We start from the raw sequence: 12,500 nt of genomic DNA on the forward strand, positions 1-12,500 counted from the left end.
TACTGGTAACCTCACTCGATGATGGCTGATTCGGTGCAGTTAAAACGACTTGTATTTAGGTTTTTGTTTTTTTTTTTCATTTTTATTTTATTTGATAAAGGATGCTAAGATGCATCAGCCTGATGATGCATAAAGCCCTTATACAGTGGGTACGGAAAGTATTCAGACCCCTTTAAATTTTTCACTCTTTGTGTCATTACAGCCATTTGCCAAAATCAAAAAAGTTCATTTTATTTCTCATTAATGTACACTCAGCACCCCATCTTGACAGAAAAAAACAGAAATGTAGAAATTTTTGCAAATTTATTAAAAAAGAAAAACTGAAATATCACATGGTCATAAGTATTCAGACCCTTTGCAGTGACACTCATATTTAACTCACATGCTGCCCATTTCTTCTGATCCTCCTTGAGATGGTTCTGCTCCTTCATTGGAGTCCAGCTGTGTTTAATTAAACTGATTGGACTTGATTAGGAAAGGCACACACCTGTCTATATAAGACCTTACAGCTCACAGTGCATGTCAGAGCAAATGAGAATCATGAGGTTGAAGGAACTGCCCAAGGAGCTCAGAGACAGAATTGTGGCAAGGCACAGATCTGGCCAAGGTTACAAAAGAAATTCTGCAGCACTCAAGGTTCCTAAGAGCTCAGTGGCCTCCATAATCCTCAAATGGAAAAAGTTTGGGACGACCAGAACTCTTCCTAGACCTGGCCGTCCAGCCAAACTGAGCAATCGTGGGAGAAGAGCCTTGGTGAGAGAGGTAAAGAAGAACCCAAAGATCACTGTGGCTGAGCTCCAGAGATGCAGTAGGGAGATGGGAGAAAGTTCCACAAAGTCAACTATCACTGCAGCCCTCCACCAGTCGGGGCTTTATGGCAGAGTGGCCCGACGGAAGCCTCTCCTCAGTGCAAGACACATGAAAGCCCGCATAGAGTTTGCCAAAAAACACATGAAGGACTCCCAGACTATGAGAAATAAGATTCTCTGGTCTGATGAGACCAAGATTGAACTTTTTGGCGTTAATTCTAAGCGGTATGTGTGGAGAAAACCAGGCACTGCTCATCACCTGTCCAATACAATCCCTACAGTGAAACATGGTGGTGGGAGCATCATGTTGTGGGGGTGTTTTTCAGCTGCAGGGACAGGACGACTGGTTGCAATTGAAGGAAAGATGAATGTGGCCAAGTACAGAGATATCCTGGAAGAAAACCTCTTCCAGAGTGCTCAGGACCTCAGACTGGGCCAAAGGTTCACCTTTCAACAGGACAATGACCCTAAGCACACAGCTAAAATAACAAAGTAGTGGCTTCGGATCTGTGACCGTTCTTGACTGGCCCAGCCAGAGCCCTGACCTAAACCCAATTGAGCATCTCTGGAGAGACCTGGAAATGGCTGTCCACCAACGTTCACCATCCAACCTGACAGAACTGGAGAGGATCTGCAAGGAAGAATGGCAGAGGATCCTCAAATCCAGGTGTGAAAAAGTTGTTGCATCATTCCCAAGAAGACTCATGGCTGTACTAGCTCAAAAGGGTGCTTCTACTCAATACTGAGCACAGGGTCTGAATACTTATGACCATGTGATATTTCAGTTTTTCTTTTTTAATAAATTTGCAAAAATTTCTACATTTCTGTTTTTTTCTGTCAAGATGGGGTGCTGAGTGTACATTAATGAGAAATAAAATGAACTTTTTTGATTTTGGCAAATGGCTGCAATGACACAAAGAGTGAAAAATTTAAAGGGGTCTGAATACTTTCCGTACCCACTGTAAGGTTTGTGTCTGGCAAATGAAGAATCTGTCTCATGATGTGCATATTTTGACTTCTTGTCAAACCTCAGAGAGATGTTTTAAGAATACCAGTTGCAGCTCTCTTTTTAGCCTCAATCAGAGCATTTGTTTTTGTCCATATATTAAAACAAGAGCCAACATAAGGGCTTCTCAGGAACACACAGAACATAAACTCTGGAGACACTGGGGAAGAAAGTACATCTACACATACGGTAGCTGTCCATAGTGAGCCACATGATCTGTGTGGATGTGCTTGATGCTCAAATGATGTCATTGTTCCTAGTTTACCTAGAGCTATGGTTGTGGTTGTGAGAACGTTTCATGTGATCTGTCAGCAGTATAGAAAGGCTTTTACATCTGTGTGTGTGTGTCTGTGTGTGTGGGTGTGTGGTGGTGGTGGTGGGGGTCATCTATTGACTGTCAGATGTGAATCCAATATTAACACACTACGGTAAAATTACTCACTGCTGTGTATTTAATTAAAACGTGGACAGGTAGTGGATTTTCAATTTTAATGTAATATCCTTGATTGCTGCTCCAAAAACTGAACTGAAACTCTACAGGCAGTAATTTCTGTTGGAGCATTCAATCTAATCACCCTGTCCCAGTGAGCACTGACTTGAAGTCATGTAAATAAGTGTGTGTCGGACTTGAAGTCAGTGCTCACTGGGATAGTCAACAAACATAATTGCATAGGCTGAAGCAGTTTTTAGAGGTGTTGATGTCACTAAGTTTCAATGTGTAGCAGCTACTAACCATTTCAGTTATTAAAACATTTGGTATTCTTCATTTGAATGACCACACACTCTGGCTCCTTTCAAGCAGCAAAAATGTGTTTATTGGGCTGCACAATTTCAGCTGTGGTGTCTGTGGATTATGGCGCAGTTTACACAGAGTATCTGTTTATACCCAATTGATCCTTATGTTTACACTAATATGTTTTCATGTGCGGTTAAACTAAATGACTTCTGCCCACTGGTCTGCTCTTTACTCAAAGTTCTTTAGCAGCGGTTTCAGAAAATACTGCATATTTTCTTTAAGAAACCTGCATATGTCACAGGTTTTGAAAGCGGTTACGATTGCCAAGGTTTGTTAATCTGGGGATTTTATCCATTCAAGTCACAATTTGTTAATTACTTTTATATGTGTGTATGTATGTATATACACATTAACGGTCCACATTTTGTGATAAAACGCATTGCAAACTTCAAGTCAAAGTGGTTCAGCAAAGGATACTGTATGTCAACTGTTGTTTTAGTCAAAGTGTGATCAGTGACCTACAAGGAGATTGTCAGATGAAGTTCTTACATTGTTGCGCATGGTGCGTAAAACTCTTCTTTGACATGGAGATTATTATAATTGATAAAAAAACTAAACTACATTGGTACATGTAGCAGAAACGGCTGAACATTTATTCGAACTGACATGTCAAATTGGTAAAAGATAAAAAGTGAACATACAGAAGAAAACCATCGCCGCCTCTGCTCGCTTCTCCTTTTTCTGAGACTGCATTTACAGACAACACTGAGACCAGATCGGCGAGGGAGGAGTCGCCTAAGGTCTTTCCGAATTCAGCATCACTGAGAAATGTTCAAACAAACCACTGTCTTGTCCCGAAAAAACTTTGTTCACTCTCTCAATGCTGCTCTGAACAGTCTGAACTGCTTCAAGGTGTTATGCGGATGGGCGTCCTTGGTGCACTCCAAGCGTGAAAAGGCTGTGAACTGTGAGCGCACTGTTTTCAGTGAGAAAAATATTTTTATGGACTTCCGTGCTGGGCAAGTTGCATCCATAGCAAAGGAGACTTGCGTTGAAAAGGACGCACTTATCACGCGGGCAGATGCGCCAGCTCTCTGGGACAGATTTGTCTGCTTTGTGGATAGTTTACAGCAAAATTGTTGATGGGGTCAACAACTGAACAACTTGGACGAATCGTTTGATTTCTTTCCAACTGACTGTGGGGCAACCTGACTGCATCAGCTGATACTGAAGCGTCATTCAAACGGTTTGGACCAAACTAGAGAGAAAACTAATGAAACGTCCTTTCCCTTCTTGACACTGTGCTGCAGTAAAATCCACCAAAACTGCCCTAAAATACAGTTTGTGCTCATAAAGTGTCAGACATGGAGATTACCAACCGGTCTCAGCATAATCCCCACATTCTCCATGTGGAGTTCAACCCGATTAATGACTTTCTGGAGGACAATGAAACGAACTCCACCGCCGGAGAGCGAAACTCTTTGACCTGCGTGCAGATCCTCATCCCACAGGAGCTGTTCCTGGCGCTAGGGCTCATCAGCCTGGTGGAGAACATCCTGGTGGTTTTGGCCATCATCAAGAACCGCAACTTGCACTCGCCCATGTACTATTTCATCTGCTGCCTGGCCGTGTCCGATATGCTGGTCAGTGTCAGCAATGTGGTGGAGACCATTTTCATGCTCCTCAACGACTACGGTCTCCTGGACGTGCACCCTGGCATGCTGCGTTACCTGGATAACGTAATCGACGTGATGATCTGCAGCTCCGTGGTGTCCTCGCTGTCCTTCCTGTGCACCATCGCCGCCGATCGCTACATCACCATCTTTTACGCGCTGCGATATCACAGCATCATGACTACGCAACGCGCAGTCACCATTATCGTGTTGGTGTGGCTGGCCAGCATCACCTCCAGCATCCTCTTCATCCTGTACCACACCGACAACGCTGTCATCGTGTGCCTCGTCACCTTCTTCTGCACCACGCTGGTGTTTAACGCCGTACTGTATATGCACATGTTCGTCCTGGCGCACGTGCATTCTCGGCGCATCGTGGTTTTCCATAAAAGCAGACGCCCGTCCACGAGCATGAAGGGAGCGATTACCCTCACCATCCTGCTCGGGGTCTTCATTTTATGCTGGGGCCCCTTCTTCCTCCACCTCATCCTCATCCTCACCTGCCCTGCCAACCCGACCTGCAACTGTTTCTTCAGAAACTTTAACCTTTTTCTCATCCTCATCATCTGTAACTCGCTCATCGACCCACTCATTTATGCCTACCGGAGCCAGGAGTTGCGCAAAACCCTGCAGGAGCTGGTCCTGTGTTCTTGGTGCTTCGGTGTGTGACATAAAGTGAATTCAAGAAGAAAAGCAGTCCAGCAGAAGTTATCAGCTAAACCGGCTATCCATTCTCCCTGAATGCACACTGTGTCAGATGATGCCGATGCGCAGCACTGTGCGCAACCGACCAGGACTGTGTCGCTCATAGAGACTTTGGTCAGCTACATTTGTGGCATCAGTTTCATTTCAAATTTATTTATTGTTACCTTACACTCCTGCATTTAATCCTTATATCTTAGACTCTCTTTATTAAGAGAGTCAGTAGCCTACTAAGTAATCAGCATTTAAGTCTTTTCCTGACACATTTGAAAAAATCATGAAAAGAACATTGAAAATCTATAGTGAAGATATGTTAGACTGCTATTATTATACTGCACTATCTTGAGCTATATCTCAGATTAAATTAAAACCTATTTGTGTTTGAAACGACTTTGAACAATAGGTCTGCTCTCTTTATTACACCAAAAGTTTGACCTATTTTTAGGGGAGCTTATATTTGAACTTGACTGAACCCTAAAACAATTCTTTATCGAAGTTTTAAAGGTTGTGTTACAGAGAATCAATCACGACGTAATGTTTGTTTGATGATTATGATGTAGCAGCCCTGAGACTTCCCCCTTTGTATTACTTATCGCCTTCCAATCCGTCTGAAAACTATATTTGCCCATGGTCAGAAAGACAGAAGCATTACGTTTAATGGGAGTAATGTTGACATGATTAGATTTATTTCTGTTAGCAATGATTTGGTCCGATTAATTTCATCACGTGTGTTGCAAATAGAGCATGGAATAGATGTAGAAGAGCATGTCAGGCCTGGGGCATAAGAGGATGTAAGAAAAATGGCATGACAAAGTTGGATTTCTTAAAGTTGGCAAAATAGGGGCCCTTTCTTATTAAACAGGCCTATTTGAATTATGTAGGTCATTCAAGTGAGACTGTAGGACTGAGGCTTCTAGGGGAGTTTATTAAGTGCATATTCTTTAAACACTCATTTCTGTTTAGTATATTTTTATATAGGGTATCTGGAGCATATGTGAAAATCAGCCTAGATAAAATTTCATTTCATTTGATGGAATAGTCCAGACACCTCTTATGTATTACTTATTTTATTACTATATATTTTTTGTCCATTATGTGATATGATATCCTGTATAAGGATTTGTTAAAAATAGGTTTAGGTTCTTTTTAATATAAGGTAGTTCCCAAATGAAGAGAAGAAAACTGGCAAGGTCCCATGATAAGGTCTGCCAAGACAGAATTAATGAAGCCCCCATGTTTTGACATAGTCAACGTCAGACCAAAGCAATGGATTTGACTAGATCAGCCCACTGACTTTGAAGCGTGAGACTGACTATATAAATTCATGCAGCACTGCAGCACAGCATAAAATATTTAATTAAATAGTGAAATAATTATATATTTATGTTACATAAAGTAGTTGGTATTTTAAGTAATGACAAAGGAAATTAATTTCTATCTATTTAATAAATCATTTATGTATTTGTTGCAAATGTTAATGACATTTAAATAATTAATTATGTATTTATTTCATTTTTCCACTTTTGTTTATATCGAATTTGAATTAATTGACACATTCATTATTTAATGGTGTTTTTATTTCATTTTGGCACTTTTGGTCCTCCTTAAATGCCAACCAGGTAGTGTGAAATGAGCATGACAATACTGATGATAATATAAACCAGAGGTCACTAACAGGCGGACCGCGGTCCGGGTGCGGACCCAGAAGCCGCCCCATACGGACCCGGACGTACAGCCAAAACAGAAGGTTGTGATTTAAAACCTAACGGGGCGCTTCTATTTCCACCGGAGCAGCTTTTTTAGACTTTACAGTAGTGGAAACGCACAGACCAATTGCATGCGAGTTGAGCCATCCCACGTGATACCACTCAGCCAATCAAGTCTGTGCATCCTAGGCGGTAAATATTACGACTCTACAGTGTAAACAGCGCTAGAGGCAAGTTACACATGAAAACAGTGTTGCCAACTTAGCGACTTTGTCGCTATATTTAGCGAGTATTCAGACCCCTCTAGCGACACTTTTTTTTTTTTAAAGCGACTAGCGACAAATCTGGCGACTTTTTCTGGTGTTACTGGAGACTTTTGGAGACTCCGATGTGTCTGTACTACACCTTTCTTACACTTCTCAATTTGCCGCAGTAAGACGGCAAATCAGCTGCAGCCGCGAGCCCCTCCCCCGTCCCAAAGCCTTCACAGACGGCCCAGTCCTCTTGCAGCAGTCCCTCCCTCCCAGCTGCAGTCACAGCAGGAAGTGTTCACGCCTCTGCGTCCCGACTGCAAATGAATCGCGCGTGCTATCATGTATGTGCGTGATCTGTACTATACATAGCGTAATAAAAAAATAAAATAAAATAAAAAGTTAAATGTTCTTTGTCTAAAATAAATCTCTGCATTTGACTCAAACAGCCTCAGTCATTTACAGCAAGGCAAATGTATTTATTTCTGAGAACTTATTAACTGCAGGCCGTCATGCTACATTATATGGCACAGTACAAATATTTTGAGTGTCTCTTATTCTGTCCCTTATTTCTTATAAAGAATCACAATTGTCTCTTACTTTTCATTTCTGAAGTGGCAAAAGCGTCTATCACAATTACAGCATGTGCCACGGACATTATGCAAATCACACGATGACGTCATTCAGCGACTTCTAGCGACTTTTAGGACAGCCAATAGCTACATTCCTTACTGACGAGTTGGCAACACTGCATGAAAAGACAGTACAAAGAAAAAGAAAGAGAGCGATACATGTAGAAAACAAAGGGAGAGAAACTGTAAAGTGAGACGGAGAAAGAGCGAGAACTTAGTTAATGAGAGAACATTATACATATCTACAGCCATACATATATGTTCAGTTGTATGTTACATGACAATAAATATTGTCAGAAAGTTTTTGAATTGTACTGAATTCGTTTGATTTGACAGTCAGGTATTGATTACATGCAGATGTTGATAAAACTACTAGGCTACTTAAATATATATCACACTAACTAGTTAGACATTATGGTCTTCCGGACCTTTGCTTCAAGAAATTTTCTCTAACTGGACCTCTTTAAATTTTAGTTGAATACCCCTGATATAAACTGTTGTATGTATGTGAAGCGACCAAATTGGAACTTGGACACCAGAACCAGTCACATAAGTTGGCAACTCTGACACCACGGTCCTCAATGTCAATACACATCCGATATAGTGCAGTTGAGAACACTGCAGAGCTCACTATATGACACCAATACACTTTACTCATGTAATTTTAAACATGTAAGTGAACTGTATAGCCATCCCACTATTACATATCAGGGCGTTATCAATGTTTTTCGATAATCAATACACTTATGTTATCTTTGCTCTTTATTTATTTATTTTTTTAAATTTCATTTCTTCGATGACTATCTCCTTCCAGATAGCCTGGCCAGCCAGACCCACTTTTCTCTTAGTGAAAGAATGTGGGTCTGAACCCCATGCCTTAGGGAGTCTTTTCCTCTGGCTTCAAATGAGCCGGGCCAATCACACCCATTTATCTTCAATGCTGCGCACTTTACGCGTTACTTGTGAAAAATTCGAACTAGAATTCTACATATTCATGGCAGCAGCCCACGGTGAAATGCCAAATAAAACTAAAGCCTACATACTCCACTATCTTGCAGAACGAGAGGCGATTGAAAGAGCGTTCATTAACATATGCCCCAGCGATACTGGCTGACAAGGGGGGAAGATGTAACGTTAATCACACAAGCGGAGTCGAGAGAATATCCAAAATGTTTGAAGAAAAAATTCAGAGGTATGTACGGTGGCCGACAAGAGCAAACGTGCCGCAACAGCCTAAACACATGTAAAAGAGAAACGCCGCAACAGCGAAAATACATGTGTAGATATGCAATCCGGAGAAAAAACGTGACGATGGAGAGACATTCGTTTAATACCAGAACTGAGAAACCATTGAGGCTTACATGAGTACACCTCAGAAATAAAGCAAAAACATGTAACTTTGGTACGCTCACAGATTAATTCATCAGTGACATACTGGTGTGTGGCATAGACGATGACAGCATGCGAAGAGTGTTGCTCAGAGAAAGTGATTTAACTCTGGCAAAAGCGATTATCAGTTAATCAGTGAATTAACCGAGCAGCACGCAAAAGTGCTGGCTAGGGCTGTGCAATTGATTGAATTTTGATTTTGATTTAGATTTCAGGTCTCAACAATCACAAAAATTATGTAATCGAGAAAAAAACAATTATTTCGTTTTTTAAGTTATTTTGGCCTGTGTTCTTAATGACACGCATGCACTTTTCGCCTGAACTCTCTCAGCCTATCCTACCGGCAAAACAAGCCACATATGTGGTATCTGGTGTCATTTAAAAATCACTGTGAGTGAAATGGTGCAAAGACAGTGACAATGTCAAAGACAATGTCATAGTCAGACAAAGAGTCCAAGTGCAGATCTGCATCAAAAGACAATTTCAAATCCATCAATCAGATCACAGACAGTAGCGAGGAGTCAGTTCAAAGGACTGTGTCTTGGTGCCAGTGAAATTGATTGAATCACCACAGTATGATTAACAAGCAAGAAATACATTGCAGCCTGACAGTAAATGGCAAGCCCCATGAGCTTAAAATGAACACAGGAGCCAAGTGCAATGTCATTTCAATGGAAACGTACAAAGAAGTGAGAAAAAAATTAGAAAATCAAAGAAAAGTCTAAAGCAACATTAGTAGCTTATGTAGGCACAGTGATTCAAACAACAAGGAACTGTGATGCTGCAGTGCTTGACCAACAAACAAAAATCATTTCTGGGCCTGCCAGATTGTTTAAAAATGAACTTGATAACTCTCCTCAAAGAAGTGTATGGAATTTACCTCAACAAAAATGAAAACCTGTCACAAGAAATATTTATGGAGTATGTTGACCTGTTTGATGATGAGTTAGACACCCTACCTGTGGCATATTCAATGAAGATAAACCCAGACATCACTCCAGTGGTCCGGCCCCCTTGCCAAATACCTGGGGCAATGCGTGACAAAGCACGGCCTTAGGCGTCCTCACTATCTTATGCACACAGTAGAGAAGGTAGCTTCACGCCAGCTTCTTCTCTGTTCATTTTGGCAAATTCAGCTAGACTATAAATCCTCCCTATGCACCACTTGTGTGACACCCTTAGCAGATATCACTTTCTGTGCATGCTTTCTGGCATTAATCCAGCAGCAGAGGTGTTACAGCGGGCAATGGGACAGATCTTCACAGACTTGCCATATGCCATAATCTTAGACAACATCATTGTTGGAGGAAAAGGGGAGAAACAACATGACAAAAGGGTCTTAACAGAGCACGGCAAGTAAATCTGAAACTAAACCCACAAAAATGTAAGTTAAGGCTTAAAGAAGTCAGTTAGATGGGCCATCTGTTCACAGAGCATGGATTGAAACCAGACCCAATCAAGATACAGGCCATTACTGAGATGCTAGTTGCCTGTTAGTTGCCTTGCAACGTTTCTTGGGCATGGTCAACTCCCTCTGCAAATTCATCCCAAATTTCAGTGAACTAGCAGAACCGCTTCGACAGCTAGTCCACAGAGATGTAGCTTGGTGCTGGTCATAACAGGAAGCATTTGCCATGCTAAAAAAGTGCATCGCATTCCCTCACATATGCTCAAATCAAAAAGGAGCTCAGAGACCACACTAAAAAAGACAGCTCTCCGCAAAGCCTGGCCAAAGTAAATTCAGTGTGCCAGTGCCATTAAAACCTTTCTTTCCTGTCAGGGATAAGCTCACTACTGAGGACGGAGGACCTGAGGAACTGTTTCCGGGTAAGTGAATCAATTCCTATTGCAAGCGTGTCGTGCTGCATAGTTCGTCTACAGAATAGCAACAGACTAGCTTTAGTCTAACACACCTAAAGACTAACTAATCTCTCTAAACAATTAATTAACTGCTACACATTCCGGTACTAGTCAAGTACCTTTCTATTTTGACCGGTATTTATTGCTATTCCCAGACTTAGCATTCGTTAGCCTACCAGTTAGCTTAGCTAGCTAGTAACATGGCTTCTCCCTCTCTCTCTCTTTCCTGCTCGATGTGCCACGTTTAGTTATTCATCTGCCTCCTTTACTGATAATGATACCTGTAATAAGTGCAAGGTTCTGGTAGCTTTAGAGGGGAGGATCACTGATTTGGAAGCGCGGCTCTGCACCTTTGAAAAAGCCAGCTAGCCTAGCCCCGTTAGCAGGTGTGGTGCCACCGAGCTCAGGCTCAGGGTTTGTTAGTGGTCCAAGGTCAGCCCCGGAGCAGCCCGGAGAATTAGCCTGGGTGACGGTCCGACGGAAACACACTCCTAAGCAGAAGCCCACGGCTCATCACCTGCCTGTTCACGTTTCTAATAGATTTTCCCCGCTCAGCGACACACCTGCTGAGAAACTGACTTTGATAATTGGCGATTCCATAGTCAGAAACGTGAAGCTAGAGACACCAGCACCCATAGGTAAATGTATTCCAGGGGCCAGAGCGGGTGACATTGAGTCAAATCTGAAGCTGCTGGCTAAGGCTAATCGGAAATATGGAAAAACTGTTATTCACGTTGGCAGCAATGATACCCGATTAGGCCAATCGGAGGTCGCTAAAATTAATGTTCAGCCGGTCTGTAACTTTGCCAAATTAATGTCGGATTCCGTAATTTTCTCTGGACCCCTCCCCAGTCTGACCATTTGACAATCCACAGTGGGGACCAGGACGCAGAGACTCAGTCTAAAACGCCTCTCCGCAGTTTCCTTAGAGCCGTCACCCCCCCTTCAACCCACATAGAGATTGTGTCTGCCCCACATATAAATCAAATAAATCAGATGTTAACAGAAGAGGAATAATTCATAAAAAACTAATAAAAATGAAGACCACTCCTCTTATCGAACAGAAAAACAGAACAGTCAGATGTGGATTATTAAATATTAGGTCTCTTTCATCTAAATCTCTGTTAGTAAATGATTTGATAACTGATCACCAAATTGACTTACCCTTTTCTTACTGAAACCTGGCTGCAGCAAGATGAATATGTAAGTCTGAATGAATCAACCCCCCTCAGTCATAAAAATTGTCATGTTCCTCGAAGCACAGGTCGAGGTGGAGGAGTAGCTGCGATCTTTCACTCAAACTTATTATTAAATTTTCGTCCTCAGAACAGTTATGACTCATTTGAGAGCCTCACTCTTAGTCTCTCATCTCACATCTAAACTGGATAACACAGAAACCAGTTCTACTTGTCATTGTGTACCGTCCACCTGTCTCTTACTCAGAGTTTTTAACTGAATTTCCAGACTTCCTATCTGATTTAGTGCTTAGTTCAGATAAAGTCATTATAGTGGGAGATTTTAACATTCATGTAGATGTTGAAAATAATAGTCTCAGCACTGCATTAAATTCAATATTAGATACAATTGGTTTCACTCAAAATGTTAATAAACCCACCCACTGTTTCAATCACACCCTTGATCTTGTTCTGACCTATGGCATCGAAATTGAACATTTAATATTTTGTCAGATCATTCTTTAATAACTTTTGAATTTAAGATGATGGATCATGCAACAT

At 41.6% G+C, this 12,500-nt stretch overlaps 1 protein-coding gene across 1 annotated transcript; it reads left to right on the forward strand.

The window, feature by feature from the left end:
• Positions 1-3,743: 3,743 nt before the first annotated feature.
• On the forward strand, positions 3,744-5,097 carry mc1r (melanocortin 1 receptor). Its single transcript, XM_026320082.1, has one exon. It carries the CDS (start codon positions 3,916-3,918, stop codon positions 4,891-4,893), a length of 978 nt encoding a protein of 325 aa, XP_026175867.1. The 5' UTR covers positions 3,744-3,915; the 3' UTR covers positions 4,894-5,097.
• Positions 5,098-12,500: the final 7,403 nt, after the last annotated feature.

This window comes from Mastacembelus armatus, chromosome 3 (assembly GCF_900324485.2).
Source record: "Mastacembelus armatus chromosome 3, fMasArm1.2, whole genome shotgun sequence".
NCBI classification, from domain to species: domain Eukaryota; kingdom Metazoa; phylum Chordata; class Actinopteri; order Synbranchiformes; family Mastacembelidae; genus Mastacembelus; species Mastacembelus armatus.

What these genes read in the sequence shown, in the direction of transcription:
- mc1r (XM_026320082.1), top strand. Translation starts at nt 3,916, where the DNA reads ATGGAGATTACCAACCGGTCTCAGCATAATCCCCACATTCTCCATGTG.